The sequence below is a fragment of the Lepisosteus platostomus genome, chromosome 3, assembly GCF_059453375.1.
Source record: "Lepisosteus platostomus isolate fLepPlt1 chromosome 3, fLepPlt1.hap1, whole genome shotgun sequence".
Lineage (NCBI taxonomy): Eukaryota > Metazoa > Chordata > Actinopteri > Semionotiformes > Lepisosteidae > Lepisosteus > Lepisosteus platostomus.
In genome coordinates this window covers 59,485,700-59,510,818 of record NC_142613.1, presented here as the reverse complement: position 1 = coordinate 59,510,818, position 25,119 = coordinate 59,485,700, and the positions used below count along the sequence as shown (strand labels likewise).

General features: G+C 35.7%; 1 protein-coding gene across 3 annotated transcripts in view; it reads right to left on the bottom strand.

Annotated features, from left to right (window-relative positions):
• Positions 1-1,331: 1,331 nt before the first annotated feature.
• prox1a (prospero homeobox 1a) overlaps positions 1,332-25,119 on the bottom strand; it is a 45,537-nt gene continuing 21,749 nt past the window's right edge. For 2 of the 3 annotated variants that reach the window (XM_088626226.1, XM_088626227.1), the window contains exon 5: positions 1,332-6,984. In XM_088626226.1, coding sequence (XP_088482352.1) covers positions 6,796-6,984 — 189 coding nt within the window. In that variant the 3' untranslated portion in view covers positions 1,332-6,795. The remainder of the gene's footprint in view (positions 6,985-25,119) is intronic. The other variant, XM_088626228.1, reaches the window with a different exon arrangement.

The following is a 25,119-nucleotide window of genomic DNA, read 5'->3' as shown; positions in this document are numbered from 1 at the left end:
TTTGAAAATGATGTTTGTAAATATTGTGCAAAACTCACATGCATGGAGACATTAATAGTAAAATACCTATCATAAACATGGAGAGATAGCGCATTTAATTACATGGTGCTAGTTTTATCTAATATTCCTTCAATATAGTGACATGGTACAGAAGGTTAGCATCTGCCATACATTTTCTGAACTAGGAAGTAATTTGTTCTGCCTTGTGATATAAGTGTTACATTTGGTCAAAATTCTTTTAAGTTAATTACAACACCTTGTGAAGGCTTTATTTTCTTGTGACTACCTTTCACAGTTCCGGCTTGCTTTTGTTTCCCTTGAATTAAAAAAAAATGTATCACAAAATGAAACCCAACACTAATTTCATTTCCTTAACAACAAAAAAAAATAATGTTAAGCAAAGAAGGTGCAATATTATACCAGTGTTATATCATTAGGGAGGGGGAGGGGTGGTAAAATTTCAACAATGAATCAGCCAACACAAACACAGCTGTTTTATTGTTATGCTGTTAAGAAGTGCTTTTTCAAAGGCTTGCGATGAAATCAAACAGAAGGGGAAGCACAACCAATGCAGCTAATCATTATGAGCAAGAATGACCCCACCTCCTGTTCAGCACTAACTGAGGATCCGTCTGGTTGGTAAAGTGTCTCCGTGAATCTTTCTATAAATTACACTTTCAGCCGTGGATTCCCACAAGAACAACAAAAACAGCCGCAGACGATACCGCCGACCTTTTTCTTTTTCATCTCGGAAAAGACTCAGCAGCACTGAACTCATTTGGTCCTCCAAAGCTCAGCTGTCAGCTGTGGATGGGTACCTCGACAAAACCGTTCTCAAATTCAGCTTTTAGACAAAATGAAACCACAAAGATATTTAGTTTGAACAGATTTCTAATAATGATCCTAGAGATACCCCTTGCAAATCTGCATTCTGGAGGATGAATCCACCATTATATGCCAAACTAAGCAGGCAATTGCACTTGGGATTTCTCCTCAAGCATTGTACCCATAGTTTATAACTGGGTTAAGGCATGTGCACAGATATACATGTAGACAATAAAATGAGCAATACTTTCCCACCCAGGTACTGTACAGAAAGTCTTTACCAATGTCACAATACTTCGATTCATACTCTTTATACGGTATGCATTTTCAAAGTTGAATTAAACTTAATAGGTTACATGAGATATTTCAGTGTTAACGTGTTATGTCAAATTGTTAAATTAAGCAATAGCTTTACATTTTGCCTTTTCAAAGAACCGTTCTTCTGCTTAACCTTATGGAATTTGTCTCACACATGAAAACTACAAAGAAAGAAAATAGACCAGCAGTTTGGAATTTGTTTTTATTTTGCACAAGCTTGCATATATACTGCACATACATTCAGTTCAGAGAAGATGGAAGGCACACAAGGCAATTGAACTACTGTATCTTGTAAGTGGTACAAAGCAAAGGTAAAAGTCAGAGTATACAAAAAGCTTAAAACACACAAAATAAAATATTTTTTAATCTTCCAAACAAAAACAATATAGATTTTTTTCTGTTTCTTCAATTTAGTAGCTGCCAAGCTTCTCTTGAAACAAGGAATTTTTGAAATTCCATTGGCTACTTGAACTTTTTTTTTCTTTCAATATTCGGCAAGGGCTCCTTATGATTTGATTCTACCAATTAATATTACAGTACATCCATAGTTATAAAAAATTGTACACCTTCATCAAATAAATTAGGATAAATTAAACCAATAAATTATGCAAAATCCTCATAACAAATTGACAACAACAAAAATCCACAATCAAAATTGCTAGCTATGTATGTGTAAATTATATATATATTTATATATATAAAATCGTGACATTGTCAGTTGGAATTACTGCACTAGAATCAAATAAGAGTTCTTTAATACAAAATAAGCGTAATAATGCTATTTACAACATATTGCTAAATAATATAAAGGCAGTGTTTTGTCACTTTCTGTTAATATTTACATACAAGTCAGGGTCAGTGAAATCATTTCTCCTAATGCTTTTTTTAAAACCTTCATGTATTTTTTTCAAAGTATATACCATCTTTCTTTTCACAAATGCTGTAAAATTTTAACTGTGTAAAAGCACAAAAAGGGGACTGACTGATCCAAAACCATTGGATCTTTTTTTCTTCTTCCTCCCCTCAAAGAAATATTATCACTTACAGCATTTTAAAAAATCATCTAGATTCAGGCAAAGTCATCTTGGATCACTTCACCACCAGATTCCAGGATTTCAAGAGAAACATACAGTTTAGTAAAAGAATTGTAAATCTAATTACCAGCAGGCATGCGACGTCAATCAAGATTTCTGTGAAAGAATGCAATTGAGTTGATCTCAGCTGATCGTTTAAGTGCAATACACAGTAGTGTCTCATTGCTTCTTCCAGTTCTAAGGGAGGCTACTTTTAATGACAACACAAATTAAAAAGCTTTCACAGAAGGTACCCAGTTTCAGTGATGGCCAGGTGCAGAAACAAGAAACAGGTTGTGGCAGGTTGCAAGTGGCTTTCATGTGACCTGTGATACATCGCTCTTTTGCTTGTTGACTGTGAAGACATGAGAGAGATACTGATGCCCGTTACGAGGTTGCAGATTAGATTAAACGCCAACACGGGGCACAGTGCTCACAGTCAATCAATTGAATTTCCATTTTCTTTAATAAATCTTACATTTTATCATATGCAGTTTTTACGGTATACAGAAACAGTTATGCTATACTGGGCAAACAATGTGGATGGAATTAACCCCTTAAGTGTTACTACAGTATGTGTGAGCACTGAAAAAACCTAATTGCATCACTTAATTTCCCTTGCCCACATCCCCTAAGAGTAAGGAGAGTACAGTAGTCTGAAAGCAGCAGCTGAAAATGTATGAAGTTGTAGTGGTTTCAAAATCTCCCCTTTTTATTCATCTTGTTGCCTTTTTACCCACAGTTGGCTACAGATTTCAGCCATAGCAATTAATACTTTGAGGCACAAACCATAGCAGTAACAAAAACACCGGTGAAAAACTGTTCCCTTCTTAAATACATCCTAGCATGACTTTACATACTCCCAATAAATGTGACATTTGTTTGCTTTCTATGTCACATTTGTTCAATACAATATAAAAATGCAAATAAATCAAACCTCTTCACAAAACGTAATAAGCAATAAATCTAAAATAGAAAACAGCATTAAATCTAAAGTGGAAAAAGTCTTTTAATCACTTCACACGTGTATATATGTATATATACACACAGATATCAATAAATATTGCTTCTATGCTACTCTTCAATAGGCTAAGAAAACACAATTTTTGCACAACAGTTACAAAAAAGTGGCTCCTACAAGAATTTTCAAAACTCGAATGCTGCTCAAACAATTAAGGAAAAATAATTTGCTTTATCAAATGGTTTCTAAAAATTTTTATACTTTTCAAAAAGGTTCTTTGCCATAGTATTTTTGTATTTTTTATTTAAAAAGACACAGTATATGCATAGCTATCACCATTATGTTAAAAAGCAAAAAAAGGACATAACATTGATGTTGTGTTTATTGCAGTTGTAGTAGTAATTAAAAAAACTGAATGAAGTTGTTAGCCACAGAAGGCACAAGAACAATTGAACTTGTTGGGGGAATAAAAGGAAAAATAAAGACTTTTTGAAGGCATTTTAAATCCTTCCGCTGGTGCTTTTAAGTTCTAGGCACAGGCTGTTACCTCAAGATCAGATGCTAAAATAAATATACTTGTAGGAAACGTGAAAGTACTGTATGAGAATTATTCTTTCGCAACTTTGAATTTATTATGCCTCTTGTCATTTTAGCCATTATATCATGATTTTAGCAGAAGTCAAGGCTAAGCAACTAAGTCAGATAAATCCCATGTACAGAGGCACAAAGGCAATATGGCTCTGAAAGAAGCAAATGCCCAGTTTATGCACAGGTACAAGTAAGGTGAAGTTTAATTTCCCTTAAAATTGAAACTGATTGTTTCTGTTCCTCACACCCTCAGAAGAGAACTCTGCTCTTACTCAGCCTCCTAATATTGTACAGTTAATAAAGCTTCTGCACAAATGTCAAAACCTAAAATACAACACGATAGCACTGACAGGCTTTGTGCCATAGATGTCATGAAGCATTATATGAAATGGAATTAACAGCAAGAACGATTTGATTATTTGATATACTAATATGACTTAAATTAGATAGCATTATGGTGACATGCATTTATCATTGAAAGATTAATTAGCATCTTGTTTAGAACTAGGAGCTTCTTTTGCTCTTCTGTTCACTTTGTTTAGTTGTTGTACACTCTATATACTGTGATTATTTTTTTACTGAAAAAAGTGAAAGATTGAGTTTTAGTTTGTCCACTGTTCTGTGAAAGAAAAAAAAAGCCATGATGCAAAATCATTTTAACATCTCACTGGAGTGAAGGATAAGATTAAGAAGATAGCTTCGTTTTTTATGCATAGTGAAAACGTTGGCACTTCATTCATGTTATTGTCTATATTGTCCAAAGTCTGCAGATACTGCCAGGGCTTGGAAATAATGACAGGGCATCACAGGCATTGTGCTGTTTAATTTAAAAGTCAGCAGGTTTTTAAGGCATTGTGCTGACAATAATTGCGGCCCTGCATTTCATTTCATCAGCTGTATTTCTGAATGCAAAACTGTAGTGGTTATGGAGATCACATGGCCAGCTTTCACTCTTCAAAGTCATCCAGAGTTTAAGGACAACAACAAAACAACAAGAAACAATCTAATTGAGACAGTCAAGTAAAACATTGTTGCATTTGCCTTTTTTACAATACTTTTTTTTTCTTTATTATTCACTGACATAAATAGTGAAATGTAGTTTTCAATCCAGCTCAAATTGTGTAGATACTGGAAAATTCTTCTAGCTGGACTAGTCTGAGAAGATGTGAAAAGCACATCTAAATCAAAACAGAACTTCATATGCACTCACCACTTTCTATACATACTGGAGTTCTGACATAAAGAAGGAATACTGTTTTCTACAACAGTTAGGCTTGGTTAAGATTCTAAATCTTATTCTTAGTAGTAGTGATAGTACTTGCCGTAGTAATAATTTACATTTATTTTCTTGTATCATTTTTACCATGAAAATAGCATTATTTTAAAATTCAGGCTTTCCTGACTGCTCAATACCCACAATTCTCATACAAGACGTTCATATCATTGTTCTGCTTCTTGGGGGGTCATTATGGTCAATGCCAGCAGTTCCCAGCCTTTCTGAGTGTGTTGACCCTCTTGCAATTTTCAAAAATCTCACTAACCACCAAGTGCTATTAGTTGTTTTTTACACTGTTATACACAGAAAACGACAAAAATAGCCCATAAATGAAAAAGTCTTTAATGTACATATCTTAAATCAGATTAAATTTTTACCTTGAGAAATATAGATGCAAAGCATAGCAGTGCATGTGTGAATGTAAATATACTGAGCAACTTAATGAGATGCCCAGTACTATTTTGCGGATAGGAACAAGTGATGATAGTTTTGGCCTTAAATCTGATGCCACATCACATTTTTCTCTTCATTGGACCTCCTGGAGTAGCTTCTCAGATCAGTGGGGGTTTGCAAATCACAGGCTGGGAACCGCTGGTCAATACTAAAAAGTATACTGTATGTATATATGTTTCAATTATCCATAAAATAAAATAATGGCTTTGAATTTCTAAATAGCCAAACAGTGAATATGCTCTAATGCTATTACTCTAATGCTATTATGTAAACAGTAATTTAGAATATAACTCAGATACACTTTTAAAAGAAATTAAATTATTTCTAAAACTGTACCATTTGACTACGTGTGAAAGTACTGGAATTAAGAATGTCTGAATTAAAAAAAAACAGGAAAACTGGATTTCTTTTAGGAAAAAGAGGAGGAAACTAACAACTGACAGCAGATAGTTGGCTAAAACACAGAGAATATATTTGTGCTTGTGCATAGAGGTGTGTGTATTTGTGAGTATGAGCCATCATGAGCAATAGTAGTCTTGGTGGGAACACATCCATCTTTTTTGTGCAAAACTGGCTAGCTTCAGTGTTAAATTGGCCATGTTGCTTAGCTACGGCAAGGTAGCTCTTTCAAGGAAAAAGGAAAAGGAATAGGGCCCGTGTTTTCCCTGGTGTTTGTCCTACCGAAGTAGACAGACATCATGAGAAGATCTGAGCCTTATAAAATATATATAACATTAAAAAACAAATATAAGTGTCATATTGGACAAAGCAAGCTGTCACAATTCCAAAAAGTATGAATCAATATTATATTCTGGAGAATTTCTACTTCCCTATTATTCAGATAATAATAAATAATATTTTTGTCAAGTTGTCAAAAGACAAAACAATTACCATATGTGTCAACTGCAGCAGGCAATAGTAACATCAACATTAATAAATAATAATAATCAAATCTATAAACCTATAATGTAATGCCCTATATTGCAAAACATTCACACACTTCAAACTTCTGTTGAAGAAACAGAACCCCTCATAGTGACCAAATTAATGAACATTAGGTTAACAGTACAGTGAGCCATCAGGCTGTGGAAAAAGCTGTAATCCCCTTATTGAGGGGAGGGGAGAGGGAGGTGGGGTCACACAGTCAAAACACCCAATGGGTTCGAAGTCTTTCGTGAAAGAAAGAGAGAGGGGAAAAAAAGAAGGAACAGCTAGGTCATCCCAGAATAGCTGGGGTTTCAAAACAGGAATGCTACTTCATACTTCATACATTCAAAAGAAAAAAAAAGCAATGGAAATCTTTACTCATGCAGAAGCTCTTGCAGACAATTGGGAGATTTGAAAATCTCAGGGACTTCACTGTCCAGCTTGCAGATGACCTTGTATATGGCCTTCTTCCAGGAAGGATCAACATCTTTGCCTGCAACAATGGCATTGAAAAACTCCCGTAACGTGATCTGAGCCACTTCCAGGAATCGTTCCGGAACCTGCTGATACACAAGGAGACAATGACATTAATAAAAGTTTTAAATTTCAGTCCCAAGTCTTTGATTCACCAAAGGAGGCTGCTATAAGCTCCTGGTAGACAGTAGGAATTGCTTTAACAATCAGCCCCAGTGGATTCTAAATATGGCTGCAGGGATCAAACCTTGTCACCCGCAGGAGAAGTGTGTTGAGGGATACACAGACACTCTGGCTTGTTTTATTCTTACCCTTTTCCTGCATGTGGCGATATAAGAGCATGTAAACTGTTTTGCTAAGAGATTACATATGAAAGAAAATTACTTGCCAAATCAACATGGAATTTACTTTGTATAGTTCCTGCAAAGAGAAATTCTGACAAGCGTTCTACAAAGATTATAGGCTAGTTTTTAAACTTTTCAAACACTGTATAATATTATAGCTAGTGGGAGGCCAAATCAAGCCTAGATTTCTATTTCAACTTTACATGTTTATTCTTGCATTGTAACCATGCTTGTATTTTTTACTTTTGTGTAGTCTGCAATAACAGAACTCACGCCAGTCTGTTTCTAAAATACCTAACAAATACAGTATATGTAGTTTAATAAATAATTTATTTAACACATCAGCTGAACCTAAACGATCTCAGTAAAGGCTGGTACAGTCTAGGAAATATGCTCTCACCATGCCTAAAAACCACAAACAAAGGAGCTTTGAAAAAACTACAGATTATGTACTTAGTATGTACTTACCATAGTATTTTAACTATGGAAAATACCATCACTGGTCTATTTTTAACCATATGTCATATAGATACTTAAACAGTGCTTCTTCCATCTAGATAGGTACAAAGAGAATCATCCAATGTTTTAGAAATTTGAGTTAAAAATAAGAAAACATATTTTGGTGCATGTATTAATATTTATTAATGATTGGATATAAAAATATATAAAATTTTACTAATTAAATATGAAATGAAAAATTGAATGTAAGGTTGCAAGTACATTGTGTCAGATCTAATAATTTGATCCGCCTACTCTTACAGGTACTTTACCACTGCCACTGGTGACATGGTGGAAAAGGAAGTGTATATATTATTATTTTATATACTTCAAAATGTATCGGAACTAACAACAATGATAACAAAATGGATTTACAGCCTTCTGCACAAGAGCATGGAATTAAAATCACGGTTGGTCTGGAGCTTAATATGTACAGAACAGGGTTGTGAATTCCAGCATGCGCCTCACGCTGTTGTCACTGCTGAGTGTTCCGAGTCCATTGAGTACCACTAGCCTGACTAAGCACTCGAGGCTTCACTACAAACCCTGGGCCCTGGGGGTTCCTGTACTCTTGTCACAATTCCTCTATCTGGTGTCTGAAGAGTCTGGTCCATTTAGTCAAGAGCTCCTGGCAATGACAGATGTAACAAGCTATTGACTACAGTTACCTAACATGAGCTGACGTGACATCACTGCAAGCGTTTTCAGAAAACACCTCTTAAATAAGCCATCGTGCTCTCCCTACCTTGGCATCAGAGATTCCTAGAACAAGTACTCAGTCCTTCCTTAGCTTCAGGTGGCTGCAGTCAATCAAGTTCACACTATCAGTGGCATTAAGGCATGAGGCCAAGCTGGTAAGCCATCCTCCTCTTTAAATCATTGGTTTTGAAACTGTTTTTTTTTTCACTTCTGCTCACCTAAAGATATCCTGTGAAGTTTAACTGGAGCAGTGTGCTAACAGTGGCAGAATCCACAGGCATGCTTAAAGTGATCCTCTGATCTCTTTAGTACCCTTGACAGCCTCTCTCTATAACACCACATGGATGATTAGCTTTACCAAGAACCATGAGGCTGGCCCACAAGCAAAGCAAGGCAATTCTCTGAAATACTCTTTCTGCTGCAATTCACTAAGTGTGCATAGACACACGTTTAAAAAAGAACACGCTCAAGCTATATTAACTTTATTAACCCTTATCAGTTTGAGTATAAGACAGGATTGGCATGTGCACACTACAGCAAAACTCAAGGATTAGGTCTTCAACTAAGGCAAATGCAGCATTTGGCTTTTGGTTATGGCATTCAAACACGTAGATGAAAAACACCGTATAGCATGTTAACCAAGAACTACGTGTACTTCGGTGATGCTGATGGGATTCTGGATGACACAGACATAGGAAAACTTCAAAGATCTGTTGTCCCTGTTGTGAATATTTATTAAGCAATGACTATCCTTAGACAGAAAGGGAACATTATCTACAGTAAAACACAGTAACTGGTAACCTGTATGTTGTCCTTTAAGGTTCATTAAGACTCCACAGCATTCATATTCATAAATGTAATAAAGTCCAGGACTGTTCACGTGTGGACTACAGAATAGTGGGACATTTTTCTCATCACTGATTAACTGTAGGATCTGCAAAAATCACAACTGTAGGTCTTAGCTCTTTGAGCTATGGTCTCTGAGTAAGGTACATGGAAGTGTAATGATTTCAAGAAGTACCATCATAGATGGCTTCAGATGTGCCTTTTTTTTCAAAAGAATCAAAATGTTTGCTGTGGTTGAAAAAAACAATAATTCTCCCCCCCCCGGACCTGGGTAGTAATCTCACAGCATTTCAAGGCAGTACCTAGTTAAGAATCACTATGTCAATTCCTTTGTTGTAAAAGTTTGTTTTGTTGATACTGTAGAATCCTATGGTACCTTATAATAAGGGACCAGGTTCACAGAAACAAAACTACATTCTCAGCATTACAAAGATGTCGAAGGAAGGAAAAGGACATCTTACATCACATACATTATTCGTGTATGTTTCCATCAACCTCTCACAGGAGTTCATGCAAATTAACTGTAATTCACAGTATCTAACTAAATGTTTAAATAGAGAAATAACTAGTATATACTGTATGTATATACGTACAGTGCCTTGTAAAGTATTCACTGCTCTTAATTAAGTTAACAGAGCTCGAGCAAGTTTGCAAAGACAAAAGGACAAAAACTGTACCATCCTAGTTTGCAAAGTTGGAAGCACTTTATCCAAAATGATTTACTGCTCTCATTGTTGTCAAAGGTGTTTTGACCAGATATTAACTCAGAGGGGCGACCTTTCACAATCAGCATATTTCTGTTGTGATGTCATTTCACTTCTTTCACTCATAAAAGGGTTCGGTTGGAGCATTCACATTTGCATTAAGAACATTTATTTAAAATGTGTGCACATCATTTGTACACAATGGGAAATTATAAGAAGAGAGTGAATACTTTTGCAAGGCGCAGTGTGTATATACTGTATACAGTATGCACAAAAGAATGCAGTCTGAGGGTTGTAATGTGAAACGTGAAAACTGTTCAAAAATTAAATTACCTTTCTATAACAGGACACAGTTAAAAAAGATTTCTTGGCCCAGGACAGTCTTTACAATTCTTTTCAAATTCTTTTAAAATCCTGGCTGAGAAAAACCTGTTCTCAGCCACCAGCCACTCTTTCTCTTAAACTACTTGAATTGATTGTGTCCACTTCGGCTCCATCATTACTGAACCATTAACCATTAAAATGAATTGAATTTATTGCTTTTAAGAGCAATTTGTTTTCCCTTAACAAAGGCTATTTCACATTTTTTCTGATATGAATATGTGGGAAGGTTTCATTAAATTAAGGTAAATGCAAAATAAAACCGGACTGTTTATTTCAAACTTGACAATGAATAAGCAAATGCAAGATCTAACTTATACTTATGTTCCCGATATGTGATTTGTGGTGTTGATGAAAAAAACAGCAGTTTAAGTAATAAACTAAAACCTCTTTTTAGTCCTTACTTAACTCTGCAATTTTTTTGTCAAAATCAAAGGTACAGTATGTCAGAGCTCAAGTTAAGGCTTGAAATGAATTAATATAGTTGTGTTCCTTAATTGTTTGGCCTCATTTTATAGAATTAATTGAAAAATGTTTAAAAGTTTTTTAACAAAAATATGTCTTTCAAAATCTGAAAACAAATTTGCTAATTTAACAGATTTTCCCAGCAAAAAAACCCGAACACATTCTAACATGATACTTTCTGAGGCTCCTTGAAGAAAGTGAAATTCATTGCCAAATTCATTGGTACTAAGAACCCTCTGCAGGACTTTCAACCTTCCTTTTTGGAAAATAAAACACAGTCTGTTAACTATTTCACATCTCTTTATATATTTTTTTATTCCTTGGGGCAAGATCACAACAGTTTTAAGTCATTTTGCTGAAGACTGTCTCCTTCTCCTCATCTCCCTGAGTTACATTCCCTTCAGGGGTCATTTGTTTGATTATGCTGACTGTCCCCAGCCTCTGCAGTACACAATAAAAGCCTGACATAGCAGCCTGCTTGCCTTCTGTGTCCTGCAGATACTCATCATAAGTGTCAGGACATACCAAGGTTAGCGGTCACTGGAACGGTGCTTGTTGGCTAAGGCTTGCCAAACGTACTTGGCTGATGAATGAATGTCACATGTAATGGAAGGGGAATTACAAAGGTTATAGATATCCCCCCCCCTCCCACCCCCCACCTTGCCAGCTTGCCCACCATCGCTTTTTAAAACAACAAATTCTTTTTGTCATAGAGATGAAAGAGGCTACCGTGCTTTCTTAAACCTTCCAGTCCCAGGAGGCTGCTCTGGTTGGTATTCAGTCCTTGACAGAATTACATGTCTGCATTCTCCTCAGCTGGACTGCATTAAGTGCATACATTAAAAAAAAAGTTTCTTTTTTTATTTTTGGGTTAGTTAAAGGTACGCATGAAAAGAGAAGGAGAAAGTTATTAATATTGAAAATTGAATTCCTTGTGCTGTAACTAAAAATAATGCCTGGATTAAATGGTGCAGGGTACTGCATTGCTAAGAATATTCCTACAAGGAATTTCTCGTGCCGTTTTTACTATAAAAGGGCAGTAAAATGCTGACTGTAAGGAGAAGACAATGTCAAGGAGAAAAGGGTATTGGTATTTTGGATACTCTTGACTGCTCGCCTTGGAGAGAGAGAGTTATTCTTGTCACAAACCCTTTTGTCTGCATCTGCTGACTGCTTGCCCATAGCCAGCAGCATGCTTTAACTGTTTTGTCACCTCCTAACATCACATGCATCAGCTGTTGTGCTTTTGTTACGGGTATTGTAGAACTAATCCGCTGTGGCCGTTCTGCTGTGCGGTAAATAAAGCCGAATTGCATCTCAGACAATTCTTCATAAATATTTCATATGGCTTTTACAACTCTGATTCCCCAAATTGAAAGACAACAAAAAAAAGAGACTAGACTTAAAATGCCTCACAGTAAGGGCCTTGAGACAATTCATGCAATTAGCTCTAATTGTTCTTAACGAGATGCATTTAATGTTTCAGCAGCAGTTGCTCATTTCATGTTTCTTTAGTTCATTTAAAGCAGAATGTTATTCCCAAATGTATTTAGATTTTGACATCTAAAATTTAAGTCCTCATTTAAAAGTTACCAAATACCATTTTACCTTTACATATATATATATATTTCTACACACACTCATACAGTATGTCTCACTTCACAACGATGTATACCTGAACTGAAATATTTCCCTTAACCCTCTGTATCTTTCTTTTTCTCCCTATGGACAATATTTAAGGTATTTAAAGTTTTGATGCACTGAACTTTCATACTTCTACATTGGAAAGAAAATCAGCACTGTGTTTAAATTTGAAATAATGATTAATTTACCATGATTGCACTTCACTAAATACACGTGTTATATAATTGTTTTATTCCTCCACCCACATACAGTACAAATTACCAATTTTTTTAAGAATGAACATGAGGGTAGACAAAAAATATATAAACTGCACCTTAAATTTGTTTCATCCAATAAGGCAATGCATTCTTCTTCACGTTATTAATAAAAAATTTACATTAAGATAAAAGCTGTGAGGATTTGTAGGATTACACTATCGCAGATTATTTGCTAACAAAGATTCTGCACCAGCTGTTTATATAATAAAAGCACAGTTTTATTAGATGAGGAGTACAAGTGGGCCTGTGTGTCTCTGGTTTGTGCTCTCCTGTGCCTGTAATTGTTTTGTCCCTGCTTTGTCATTGCTGGGGGAAACGAACAGCGAATAAGAAGCCTCATGAAAGGGATATTATCTGTTCTGCCACAGTGATATGCAAGATGAGAGGTAAAGGAAAAAGCCAGCAGGAGTGGAGACAAACAGCCCAAGTACTTCACCGAGCATTCATTCACCCTTGTGTGTGCATGATTCCTCTAAACAAACTCCCCAGTCCCCACTGTTTGTTAAGTAAATATTGATCAAGGAGAGTCCTACCTCCCCATAGCTGCTACACAAGCCAGGGACTGGGGCTGCAGACATGCTTCAGAGATGAAGACATGAGCTGTTTAATCAGTACAAAAGGCTACTGCAGGGAACCTTCCCCACCATTTTTCCTGTTAGCTGCCTGCCTGTGTAGGTTTCGATTTCTGCATGGTCTGTTAGAATGTTCTCATTCAATATTGCAAAAGACAACCCCTGTCCACCTTTGCTGCCACCCAAAAAGTACTTTTTTTAACCTCAGTAAATGCTCTTATTTAAAGATGGCTCACAGGCCTCCCACACAAGCTCACTTTCACCTTGCTAAAGCAGCGTCTTCCCTTGTGTAACGGGAGTGAGGGGCTATGTCCATAGAAAACGAATTAATCTGCTGACTGTTAATAATTAAAGGGAACAGTTTGCATTTTTTCAGCAAGCTAAACCAAATTTTTCTGCATCAGAGAACAGTAGATATTATATCTTCTGTTTGTTCAGCACCAGCCAAATGCAGCACGGACGATTAATAAATTTGATAGCCTTGAAGGATGCAAGGACTCTACATGCTCCAGGTTCTTCAAGTTAATTCCTAACCAGTATGGCCTGGGAACTCCAGATTGCCTGGGAAATGTACAGTTTAAAATGCTAGTCTTCTGGATTGTAAATACCGTAGATTCCATATATTTCTTCTGATTGATGTACTTTTGAACTCAATAGCTCTATACTTTCTAGTGATGCTGTTACACAAGTTTATAGTCAAATTGCTAAAATATGTTTAATGTAAATAAATAAAGTAACGTTAGCTGTTCATATAGCTTACTATTCTCAATTTAAACTATTTCCACTACATGTTATTTCTTTCCAAAATTTATTGCCTTATTTACTGCCTCTTGATTTTGATTTATTTATTGTCTCTTGATCGGTAAGATCATGTTGAATGAAGCTAATCGAAGGTAGCCCAAGATGTAGGAATTCCATTTGAATTATGGCAGTTATTTTTTAAAGTGCTTTATTTTTCCGAATTGCCAAATCAAACAAGAAAGAAAAAAAACAGTGAAAGCACTGGTCTTCAGAGGTTAAGAGAGAATGCTCATAGAGTTAATAGATTGTCAGTGAACAAACACAGTCCAAGGTCATAGTTTCAACAAATAAATGCATTTTGTGTGTCTATCATTAAGAGAAAAATAAGACCTGCATATCCGTGTCAAGTTTTACAAAGCTTTAAAAGAACAATGTCCTGTTGAACAAAACCAGACTGCACTCAGTAAACATTAATTTAAAGTAATCAATAGTCTATATGAGCTGAGGCCTTCCTGCTTGATAAACTCCTGGCTTGAGTGTCACTTTGTCAAACAGATTCCATGTTTTCCCCTTCAGATAAAGATGATTTCAAAACTAAGAGACGTGATGCAACCAAGGTTCAAAAACTATGCAGCCTTGAAAAAGCCACCAGGTTTTTGCTAGAAGGCTGCGTAAACAAACTTAATAACTGATATGCCTGGCCTTGTGTTGACTTTGTTTTTAATTCTTAAGAAAACTTCATACAAGTGCCATATGTCCATTTCTCAAGGTGTATATCTGGCTGTCAAGGACAGGGTCGAAGACCAAGATAAAACTCAATCGCATCACTTTCTAGCTCGGATTTGTCTAAGCTCTTCTCTAGTCAGCAAAAGAAAGTACACACAGATATTCCTTTGTAGTTCCCCAAATGTACGTTACAGTGTTTTCAAAGTACCAACTCAATTTCATTGTAGCATACCCAAACAACACATCCGAAATTATGTCCTGTTTTTATTTTAGCAACCTAAACCAAATACCCCCTTCCTTTCAGTGTTAAGATTGCCTTTCATAAATTTGGGAGCACGTTACAAAAAGGGAACAACTTGCACCACTACAAAATATATTCTGTGAGCAGCTTAGAAAGAATGCTTATAAAACACAGTGTCCAACCCACTGCTGAATCTCCAGTAATTGAGTCATTTTCACCCGCTGCGTAACAAAACCCGCTTTCTGACTGAAAGAACCCTTGCGAGATCAGATTCAAAGAACACAAGGGTCAGGGAGGGTCGAGCTGAGATTTGCCAGGGTTATGAAGTCACTTGTCTCTTATTGCATTGCAACTGGCAAAAATCAGCGTAAAGAGCAGGAGGACATCTGGAGAGCAAGAGGAGGGAAAAAAGGACTGAATGGCCTAAGGAACAAAGTCCGCATAAAGAGGCAGCTTGGAGTTGGGCTTCCTTGTCTGGTGAAGGAAGGGGGCAGGCAGCGAGACTAATGAAGCGTTGGGGAGACGGGATGTATGCCAGGGCAAGGAAGACGACGTGCATCAGCTCTGCAGATGTGTCAAGGCCCCCCAGAGCAAAATAATGACATAATCACCATTGGTGTCGCAGACCAGACTGCACACAAGGTGACATGGGAAAGGATAAATGAAAGCAAGCCTGTAGAGGCCCTAAGTACACACAGATAAAGAAAGACCTCTTTGGATTTTTTTTTCTTTCCTGTCCCTCTACAGTCTACTGAAAGGTTTTCAGAGATTAGTTCTTCCAGTATATCCAAGAACCAGGTAGTTTTGCTCGAGCTTTTAAAAGGAAAAGAAAAAGAGCCGGCTGATTCAATGGGTACGGTATAGCCTGAAGTTTCTGCACACAGCGATCCAGAAAAAAAACAAAAAAACAATTATAACTAGTAATGAATTAAGTCAGTCTCATTCTGAGGTAAAAAGAAGCTTATCACATTCATCTAGTATAACAAATTAATCATTTTGCATTATTAAAAAAAATAACACTGTATTAATTAAAATTTTAGAACTGCACAATCTATTATTTTATTAATCTTAAATTTGCTGGTGGAGATGTTGTAATGCAGCTTAAAATGAATTTGGGTAAATATCCTACTGGCTTCATCTCTGCACATTATAATTTGAATTAATGTATAAAATCAGAAACGTTTTAAAACTAAACCTTACTTGGTCTAAGAAAATAAACTGCATTCATTCTGTGCTCAAAGTCTGCTGTTCTGGGGTCTATGGAAATTCTTATCGATAAAAGTGAATACTAATCTTCGGATGATAACAAAATACCTGTTCTCTTTAGGTTTCAAGTCAAGAATTTGAATGCATTTTGAAACATTTCCAACAGTTTGAAAGATCTTACAGGAAGCTAGTGGTTCCCCAGGAATCCCCAGAGTTCTAGTGCCTTTGCTTTAACAAGATCTTAATGTCAGGTGTGTAGTCTGCACACATCCACTACCACATTAATGAACCACTTTATGATCAGATGCGGGTGTTTTTCTGACATTAAGTGAGCACAAATAAGTTGCAGAATCTTTTTAAAAGTACTTTAAGTGTTAAAGTTAGTTCTTTGTAATAGAATACAGGCAGGTTATATCAGCCCATACTCCTTCAACATGGTTAACAGTATCTGACTCTCCTAATGTGAAATTAACATCGATACCTCTTCTTGGTATCTTTCTCTCCCCTCAGTCCTTAATATGCCAAGTAGCAAAACTGCTAAGAGGACTTAGGTTTCAAATACTTTAAAAATATTTTCTCTTTTATTCTTACTATTTTGAATGAAAAAGCTATAATAAATAATAATAGTATAATAGTCCAGAAGCTAACACTTAGAAGCATTTCAATGACATATTCGGGCACAGAGAGCCAGTGAGCTACTTTTTGACAAGTACAAAGCATGGTGCCCAGACACTGACTTTTTTTAAATTAATGCACAAAGACCTTGCATTAATCACATTAATACATACATGATTAAGCATTAGATAAAGAGTAGGGCCCATTGAAAATGAACTTCAGAATCAAATGATAGAATCACCTTCTATCAGGAAGCCAAAAGCACTTCGTAATGATGCCCAAGCCAAGCTTGTGTTTACACAGCAACGTATAGCAGCCTCTGGGCCAAACGTCTGTGGAAACAACCCCAATGACTGGACCTGCCACACAAGACTGTGGCCATGGAAACAGTTGGAAATGGGAAGCATGATCGATGGAGTACCACCTCCTCAACAGGATTCTGACTGGACAAAAATAAGATTTTAAAATAACCATCTGTATATTATAACAAAAGTATCACTTCCATTAGACAACTAGTGATTTTTTGTTTTGTTTTGCTTCTTGGCTAACTTTGAATAACTGAAAAAGGTTAGTCTCAGTCTGTATACCGGGAGTAAGAGATAAGCTTTTCTGTGCAAATTAGGATCCATTAATAAGTCATTTCCACTAGCCGAAACAAAAAGCACTGAAAGCTTTGTATAAGATGATCTAATCACTTGAGAGTGCACCCTGTTCTATAGAAGGTAGGCTTGTTTGTGTGCCCACAGCTGTCTGGATTTTAAGTGACTTTTGTCAGCTATAAGTAGGAGACTGCTTGAGGAGAGATAGAGACAATAAAGAGCTGAGCAATAAGTAGAACTAAATATAATGTAGCCTTTATTGTCCCAAATTAAACATTTATGAGTAAAGCTTACATTTTTTATGAGATTAAAAGAATATGTATTTCATAACACCATCTTCTAAACTTGCGCTGAGGCCTCTGCATGAAAATGATAACGTCATTTAAGGAACTAAGGTTCCTCTTTTTTATTTTCACCAAACTACATGTTTATAGAAATGAACTGCCTTTTGCATGTGGTTCTGTTCCTATTCTGGTCATTTCCATTTCTTTTATTTTCCTTTCATGTTGTAATCTTCCATATAGGCCACTGTATTGCCTTTTCTGCTTTTATTTACTTTAACTGTGCCAGTTTCTTCTAATTTTTTTCAAAGCTGAAAATGGGAAAAATGAAGTCAGGAAAACACATCAGTACTGCACAATAAGGCATATTTAACTCGCCAATTGGCTTTACAGCAATTGGGAAAACCAATTTTCTTTCTAGTCTTACCTCTTGATAAGGAGGCTTTTCAAAAACAATTTTCTTTAAAAGCAATTAGCTGACAATTAATCTAAGAAACTGTAAATTATTTTCTCCCCAATAACCTTAACAGCACATTCACATTATATTAAGAAGAATACTTGGATTTTTAAAAAACGTTGTTGTAAACCAATTAAATGTATTGTTTTTTTTTTCAAAAGTAGACAAAACAGCAGTATTTAGATTTATTTGTGTGTTTGGATATTTTCACGATGCTATCTGTTAAAGGCAGAATGTTAAAGAATGTTTCACTTTCAGACTCCAAGCTCAACTGGACAATTGCTCAAGCAAATTTGGCAGAATCCAATCCATTAGAATGCGTTTACTAAGTACAAATCACCTCCTGCAACTTGCCAACATGAACCAAGTTTTCTTCCTCAAATCTTTAAGAGATTAAATCTTTAGTAATCACTGTAATATCAACTTAATTCAAGATGGAAAGGCAAAATGGGGACGAATAAAGTATTTGAATTGAAAACCTGAGTTCTGTTTTTAAGGTTCTCCAACCTCACTGAAACATGATCAAATTGTTACAATATATGAAAAATATATGCCTTTTCAAATACCAATTTTTTCAATTAATATTTTTATTTTTTGTTAATTATATATATTTAACATTACATTAGCTAAACAAAATCAGAAGAAATAAAAATTCATAGGAAAAAATACATTTTGCTGTTAATCTCCATAAGTTTTAAAAAGATTTGATTTATCTTTAATAATCTAAAACTGAAGAGAAATTCACTTAATGCAACAGCTAAATACAGATACCCAGACAACGATGAGTGTCGTGCTCTTCTAAACCAGCTTTTGCTGTTATAGAAAAATAATTTCAAACTACGAAACACTATTTAATTAACTGCACTGCTTCTCCTTTCACTTAGCCATTTTCAAGAGCCAAAAAGAATACTACAAAATTGCATTGCTCAAAATTAATAACTTACAGTACTGTATTTACTACATCTCCCAAGACCAGGAACTTTCACACATAAGGGGAACTTCGTCCATAAGTGCTTAAAATACCCATTTCATCTTCAAACCCCAGAAGCTGCTCACAAAAGCTTCTGTGTAAGATATTAGTTGGTGTTCTTGTCCCAGTTCTCCAGGTGAAACACAGGGCTGGTGACGTAGTGCAAGTATTGACAAACCAGAACCTCTAGGTGCCAGGTGTTCTTGCTGGTTTTTTTTGGTTGACACCTTACAATAAGTAAGGTATTCATGATTAATCCATGAAGAAAAGGAGAAGTCATATAAATAACCTATGAGTACAACATCCATTTCACATTCTATAGGAACTTATGTACAAATTCATACAGAAATACATTAAAAATATGGTAAACATGCCATGACAAATGTTTTTAGCTTAGTGAAAGCAAAAGTTTTCCTTTACAATTTGCCATTTTTGCCTAAGTGATTTTTTTCATTTAAAGTTATTTAACCTGTGCTTCCTGTTTAAAATCCAGTATTGGTCAAAAGATTCAGCCTATGGTTTTACGACTGTTGCTTCTATTTTTTTTAATCGAAATGAACTGCTTTGACTAATCACGTTCAGAAAAGTGAAAGCAGAATAATCAAAGATACCGACAGTGAGCAGATTCTGTCCTATGGTAAGGGTCATTAGACCAAAGGATAGTGGATAAGAGCTTTAATCGGGTGATGTTTTGAGTATACAAACATGCTAATCTTGACATAGACTGTTTAAACACAACAGTTACTCAACTACATTAATAAGCTCTTCAAATAAATGTTGACTAGTAGGATAGTCTTGAAAAATTAAGTTTTTTAATTTGCAACTTGAATGTCTGAACTCGCAAAGAATATTTTTTGGGAAAATGTTTTAGGAAAATTACAATATTCTTACTTTTTACCAGACAAAATCTTGTATACAAAATCCAAATCAATTACAAATTAATTGTGACCTAATTTAAAATAGCTGATTTTACAACTCATATTCAGCAACTAAAATACTGTATTGCACCACATTTAACTGAAGAAGATAACTGGATAGACTGACTTGATTCCTAAGCATTCAACTTGCTATTTTCTGCTCACCATTAAAAGTACTTCAAGGCTAAAAATAGTTTTTAAAAATATCTCATCGATAAAGCTAACCGTATTCACTTACCTTTTCACTCCTTGTCACTCTGTTACAATTTAGCAGATTAGTGCTTAATCTGTAAATAAATGTGTCATGCTTGCTATTCTTTAAGTGATAACACAGGAAAAAAATAAAACTCTCCATCTTCCCATTACCTTCACACTTAAGGGTTTAGAATATCTGGAATATTGAGTTTTCCCCTTTCTTTTGTTTAGTAGTGATAGTATACAGGCAGAAACTTTGCCTTTTTGCACCAGGGGAATCTCCTTCAAAAATCCGAGCCTGTACATGAACAATGGTATTCAAGAAATAACCAGCAGCTTACTGTCAGGTATGGCCAAAAACCTCTAGTCATCTCTCAGAACGGTCAGTATGGCTTTTTAGTTTTGCTAAATGGAAATTAAATCTATTTATGAGGCTACTGTAGCAGTAAAACTTTGAGTATGCATAGAATTAAGTGTTCAGAAAGATAATAATTATTGTATACATTTTTCTCTATTGCTATTAAAAGGAATCAAGATCCTGGCACTGCTTTGAGTCAGCTTCTTAGGAATGCAGGACTCTTGATACGCTAAGTAGGATGTGTTGGCTCTCTAACAGAAACCAGGACATCATAAATTGGGTCCATCATGACACCTACAGTGCTGAAGTGTCTAACTCGACGCCTCTCAGTCTACATCTCCAAGAGGGATAACATTATGTCTTGGACCACAACTGGAGCTGCAGCTTACCTGTCATAAATCTACTGACAGGACCAAATTGATCCACCATTGAGGAACATGCTACATGGGAATGCCCACTACACCTAGTGACGTCAGAACCAATCACAACCCATGTCTGATATGACTTCAAAATCTCTGCATAGCCATTGGAGGTGCCCTCTGAAACACTTGCAACTTGACAGCTAACTAACCATGTGACTCTGACTACTGCAGTCTGCACTACAACCGAAACAGATTTCGACTATTTTAAATGCTGAGCTAAGAGACATCCTCTGCAACAAAAGTAGTTTTGTTATGTGCACCCAATTGTAAATTTGCTTGATCAACCGAGTACAGTTGGACATTTCTTAACGGCACCGAATATCAATGGATATTCATTGCACTGGCAACTAAAAATATGGGCAGGTGGATTTTCCAAATTTCTCCCCATCTACGGCTCAACTGGCAGCCATGTTCCCACGTTCCAAGACTAACTGCACATTCCACAAGTAGCTGACATCAGTGGACAGAGCCTGCATGAACTACTACTATATTCAGCTATTCCTGCAGGATGTTTAAGAAGTGTTCCAGTACAGATGAGCATAAATCCAATATGTTTATCAAACATAAATAATAATTTAAAAATGAATATTTACATGTCCTTCAAGCATTTAGGAATGCTCATGTGTTTGGATGAGACTGATTCTTATTATTTTGATTACAATATTGTTATTATAATCAAGGTATTTAAGCATGTACTGTATTATTATCTTTTGTGAACCCTGAGTAATTAGCAAATCTGCCAACTATCAAGGCAAATTGACTAAATAATCTATATATTTATTTTTGCATTGCTTTATTTGGCACATTTTATTATGGTATTAATAAATTGTATGTTATATTATTTGACTCTGTTTACATGTCACCATTTGTTCTGACTGATGCCTAGCAGCCACAATAAAATCTCTGAATTTATTGTCCCAGTTTCTGATATTCCAGCGAATTCAAGCCATCAACTCACTATACAACCATTACATCTGCACACTTTCTAGACTAAAACACCAAGACTAGAACACAAATTGAACATGAAGCAAACATCAGTAGACAAACAGTGTCAAAACAGTGGTCCTTTGAAATAGATGTACGGTAGGATGTAAACAGAGCTGAACTGGTGTGAAATTTGTGTGGTGAAAACCAAAGTGATGTGACAGTTTGTTTTCATAAGAAGGGGTATGAGGAGGCCATTTGGCTTGATATGCTGGCATTTCATTCCATCCAGGACATTGCAATTTGGCAATATATCAAACGTGACATTAACAGAACTGACAAAACCATAGCACCTGAACTTGGACATCTATCAAGTAAGTGAAACTGGTTGCCTTTGTCATCAACTCATATCCCAAACCAACAAGTTATTTGAAGTAATATAACATAGTTGTTGTAGCTCCTCAACTTTCAGTTCAAATCTCTACTTTATAGCAGAATATTTTGAACTACAAAAACTACACAATATGAAATTATTAAAACTTAGAACTCAGGTAGAAATATACAAACATCACTGAAAAAATACACTCTCACAAACTCAATTGAAAATGGAGGATTATTTCCAATGGCAAAATGACAATACTGGCAAAAAATTCACTGCCAAAAATAAATTCAAAACATTCAACTTTTTCAATAGTCTACTCACAAACCCTAATACCTTAATTATTTTAAATCCTATATATCTTCATGATGACTAGATACTATGCACAGGATCTGTACAGTAGATTGGACAAGATGTTGAGGATAATTAGAACCTGATCAATATAAAGACAAAAAACTGTGCAAAATTTAGTGGTATGAATTCTAAATAGCTTCTGAAAAGAATACATCGCAACATTCTTCCAATTTTAAAGGCTTATTAGCTGACATTCATGAGTATCTTTTAGTATCTGTAATCATATGGATGTGACTGCACAAATTCTTCTAGACATGCCTCAAATTTGATAAAGACTCTGTATATGTCTTTATACAGTATGTCATTGAACATGTATTAACTAATTCTTTTTGGAACCTATTTTATTAGGTCTGCACTACAAAAAAGACACAACGCTATATGATGCGTAAAACTTATATAGCCTTTTTTAAATTACAAACATTACTTTAAGTATAGAAAAAAAATTTCATTAAGAAGACACTGAATTGCAGCTGTTTAAAATCGTGTTTAATTGTCCTATACATGCATACTCATCAAGGAACTTTATTATTGATGATTTAACTATTGTTTGCCAGCTTCATGTCATTTTGTTTTTCAGATTTGGTGAACTTAATTATATATATAACAGTTTTTAGAACTATTATGCTGCAATTGTAATATTCCCTACTGTAACAATTAATTGTAAAGAGCACTGAAGAGATTCTCACCATGAAGAAACACTTTGTGAGATAAAAACCTGGCTGAAACATAAACAAGGGTGAAGCACAAGCAGCAAACAGCCTTTACTTACATCATATAATTAAATGCAACATGATATACATTGGAAGTCTGTGATTAATTTCCTTAATAAATGTAATACAATTGTTTTTCAAAGAAATAAAAAATAACCCTGTGTTGCTTAAGTTTTTAAAATTGCACAGTATGTCCGTATCTTGTAAAATAATTAGATTTTAAAAATCTAATACTGGATACTGTTACTGGAAACAGGTAATCTCACCCACTGATATGTACAGAACTTAAAACTGTGTTTAAGAACTGAATACGGAGAAAGCGACATTTTAAGGTATTTTTTGTCAAAGATTAATGAGAGCATGTGAAATGTTACAGAAGAGAGAAAGTCATTTGGGTCATCTAGTTTGTTTGGTTTGTAGTAGCTAACTGATTTGTGGATCTTGATCTGCCACTTCTTGAGAGATACCAGGGTATCAGCTCTAACAACATGGTTGGGTAGCTTGTTTTCAGACTCTTGCTACACTTTGTGTGAAAATGTGTTTCCTGTTCTCAGGTTTGAGTGTCCTTACAAATGGAGTCCTATTCAGTTTTACAGACTAAACCTCTGTACATTTAAACTTTTATATTTCTACTCAGTGCGTAATCAAATAAATGTAACAAAAGTACCTACACAACTATCCACCTTTTTGACAATGTGGACGGAGACGCACAGGAGTATTGTGATCTTACAGGCACGGGTGTGATCTGAAACTGTTTAAGTGATTTATTGTAGCTAACATTCATTTATTGTGAGGTCTGTGGGTGCCTACTGCAGGTAATGCTTGGCAGCACCTGGTTTACCGAGGTGTGCACAACACAGTAGTTCGGCACAGGGAAGTGGTGAACTGCTGGGGAAAAAAAAACTTGTTTACGTTGAATCTGGACCCCCTGTGGCCACTGCAATGGCAGCACTCCATGCTCTTATTGATAACTTCTTTTCTGGAATGACGGAAAAAAATAACAAAAGAGCTGAGGGTAAGGGGAGCTGAATGTCAGACAATAGGCAGTGGCAGTAAAAACAGCATCCACACAGACTTTGAACTTTTCTGTCTCTGAAGGACAATTAATTATGAAGGCCTTTGGGGTAGGTCAGACCAGGAAAGGATAAAGGAAGGGAAAAAAAAGCATTACTAGATTCTTTCTCCACTGATTCCTGTTTGTTAAATGGCTACACCTTTTGTGCCCAGTACCCCGTAAGATATCTGAGGAGCCTCAGATTAAACTGGCTGAGGTACCAGTTTTACATCTTGCTCAATATCCCTTTTTTCACGATTTTCACTACAAATAAATCTACATTCCCATAAATACTCCCCCTCCGACGTGAACTCTAGAGGTTAAAAAAAATCCCTCTGTCAGGACAAGACTTAAAAAAGGAAGAGGTGCCTTTCAACAAATCAATTCAAGAAAAGAGAAAAAAGAAAAAAAGAAAAACTGAGACTTTTCTTCATTCGATATTAAATAGGGTAACTGATAAGGTCAGACACTTGATACCTAAAGACATGAGTCCATGAACTCTTGAAGTCAAAGGACTTCTCTGTACTTACACTGCAAAGCAACAGTGTTTTTCAAAACCCACGGACATCACAGAGCTCCACAGAATCTCCTTTACATGCAGTTGAGTAAGAGGGAGGGAGGAGGGGGGAAGCCCAGAGTGAGAAAGCTTCACAGAACAGCCTTGA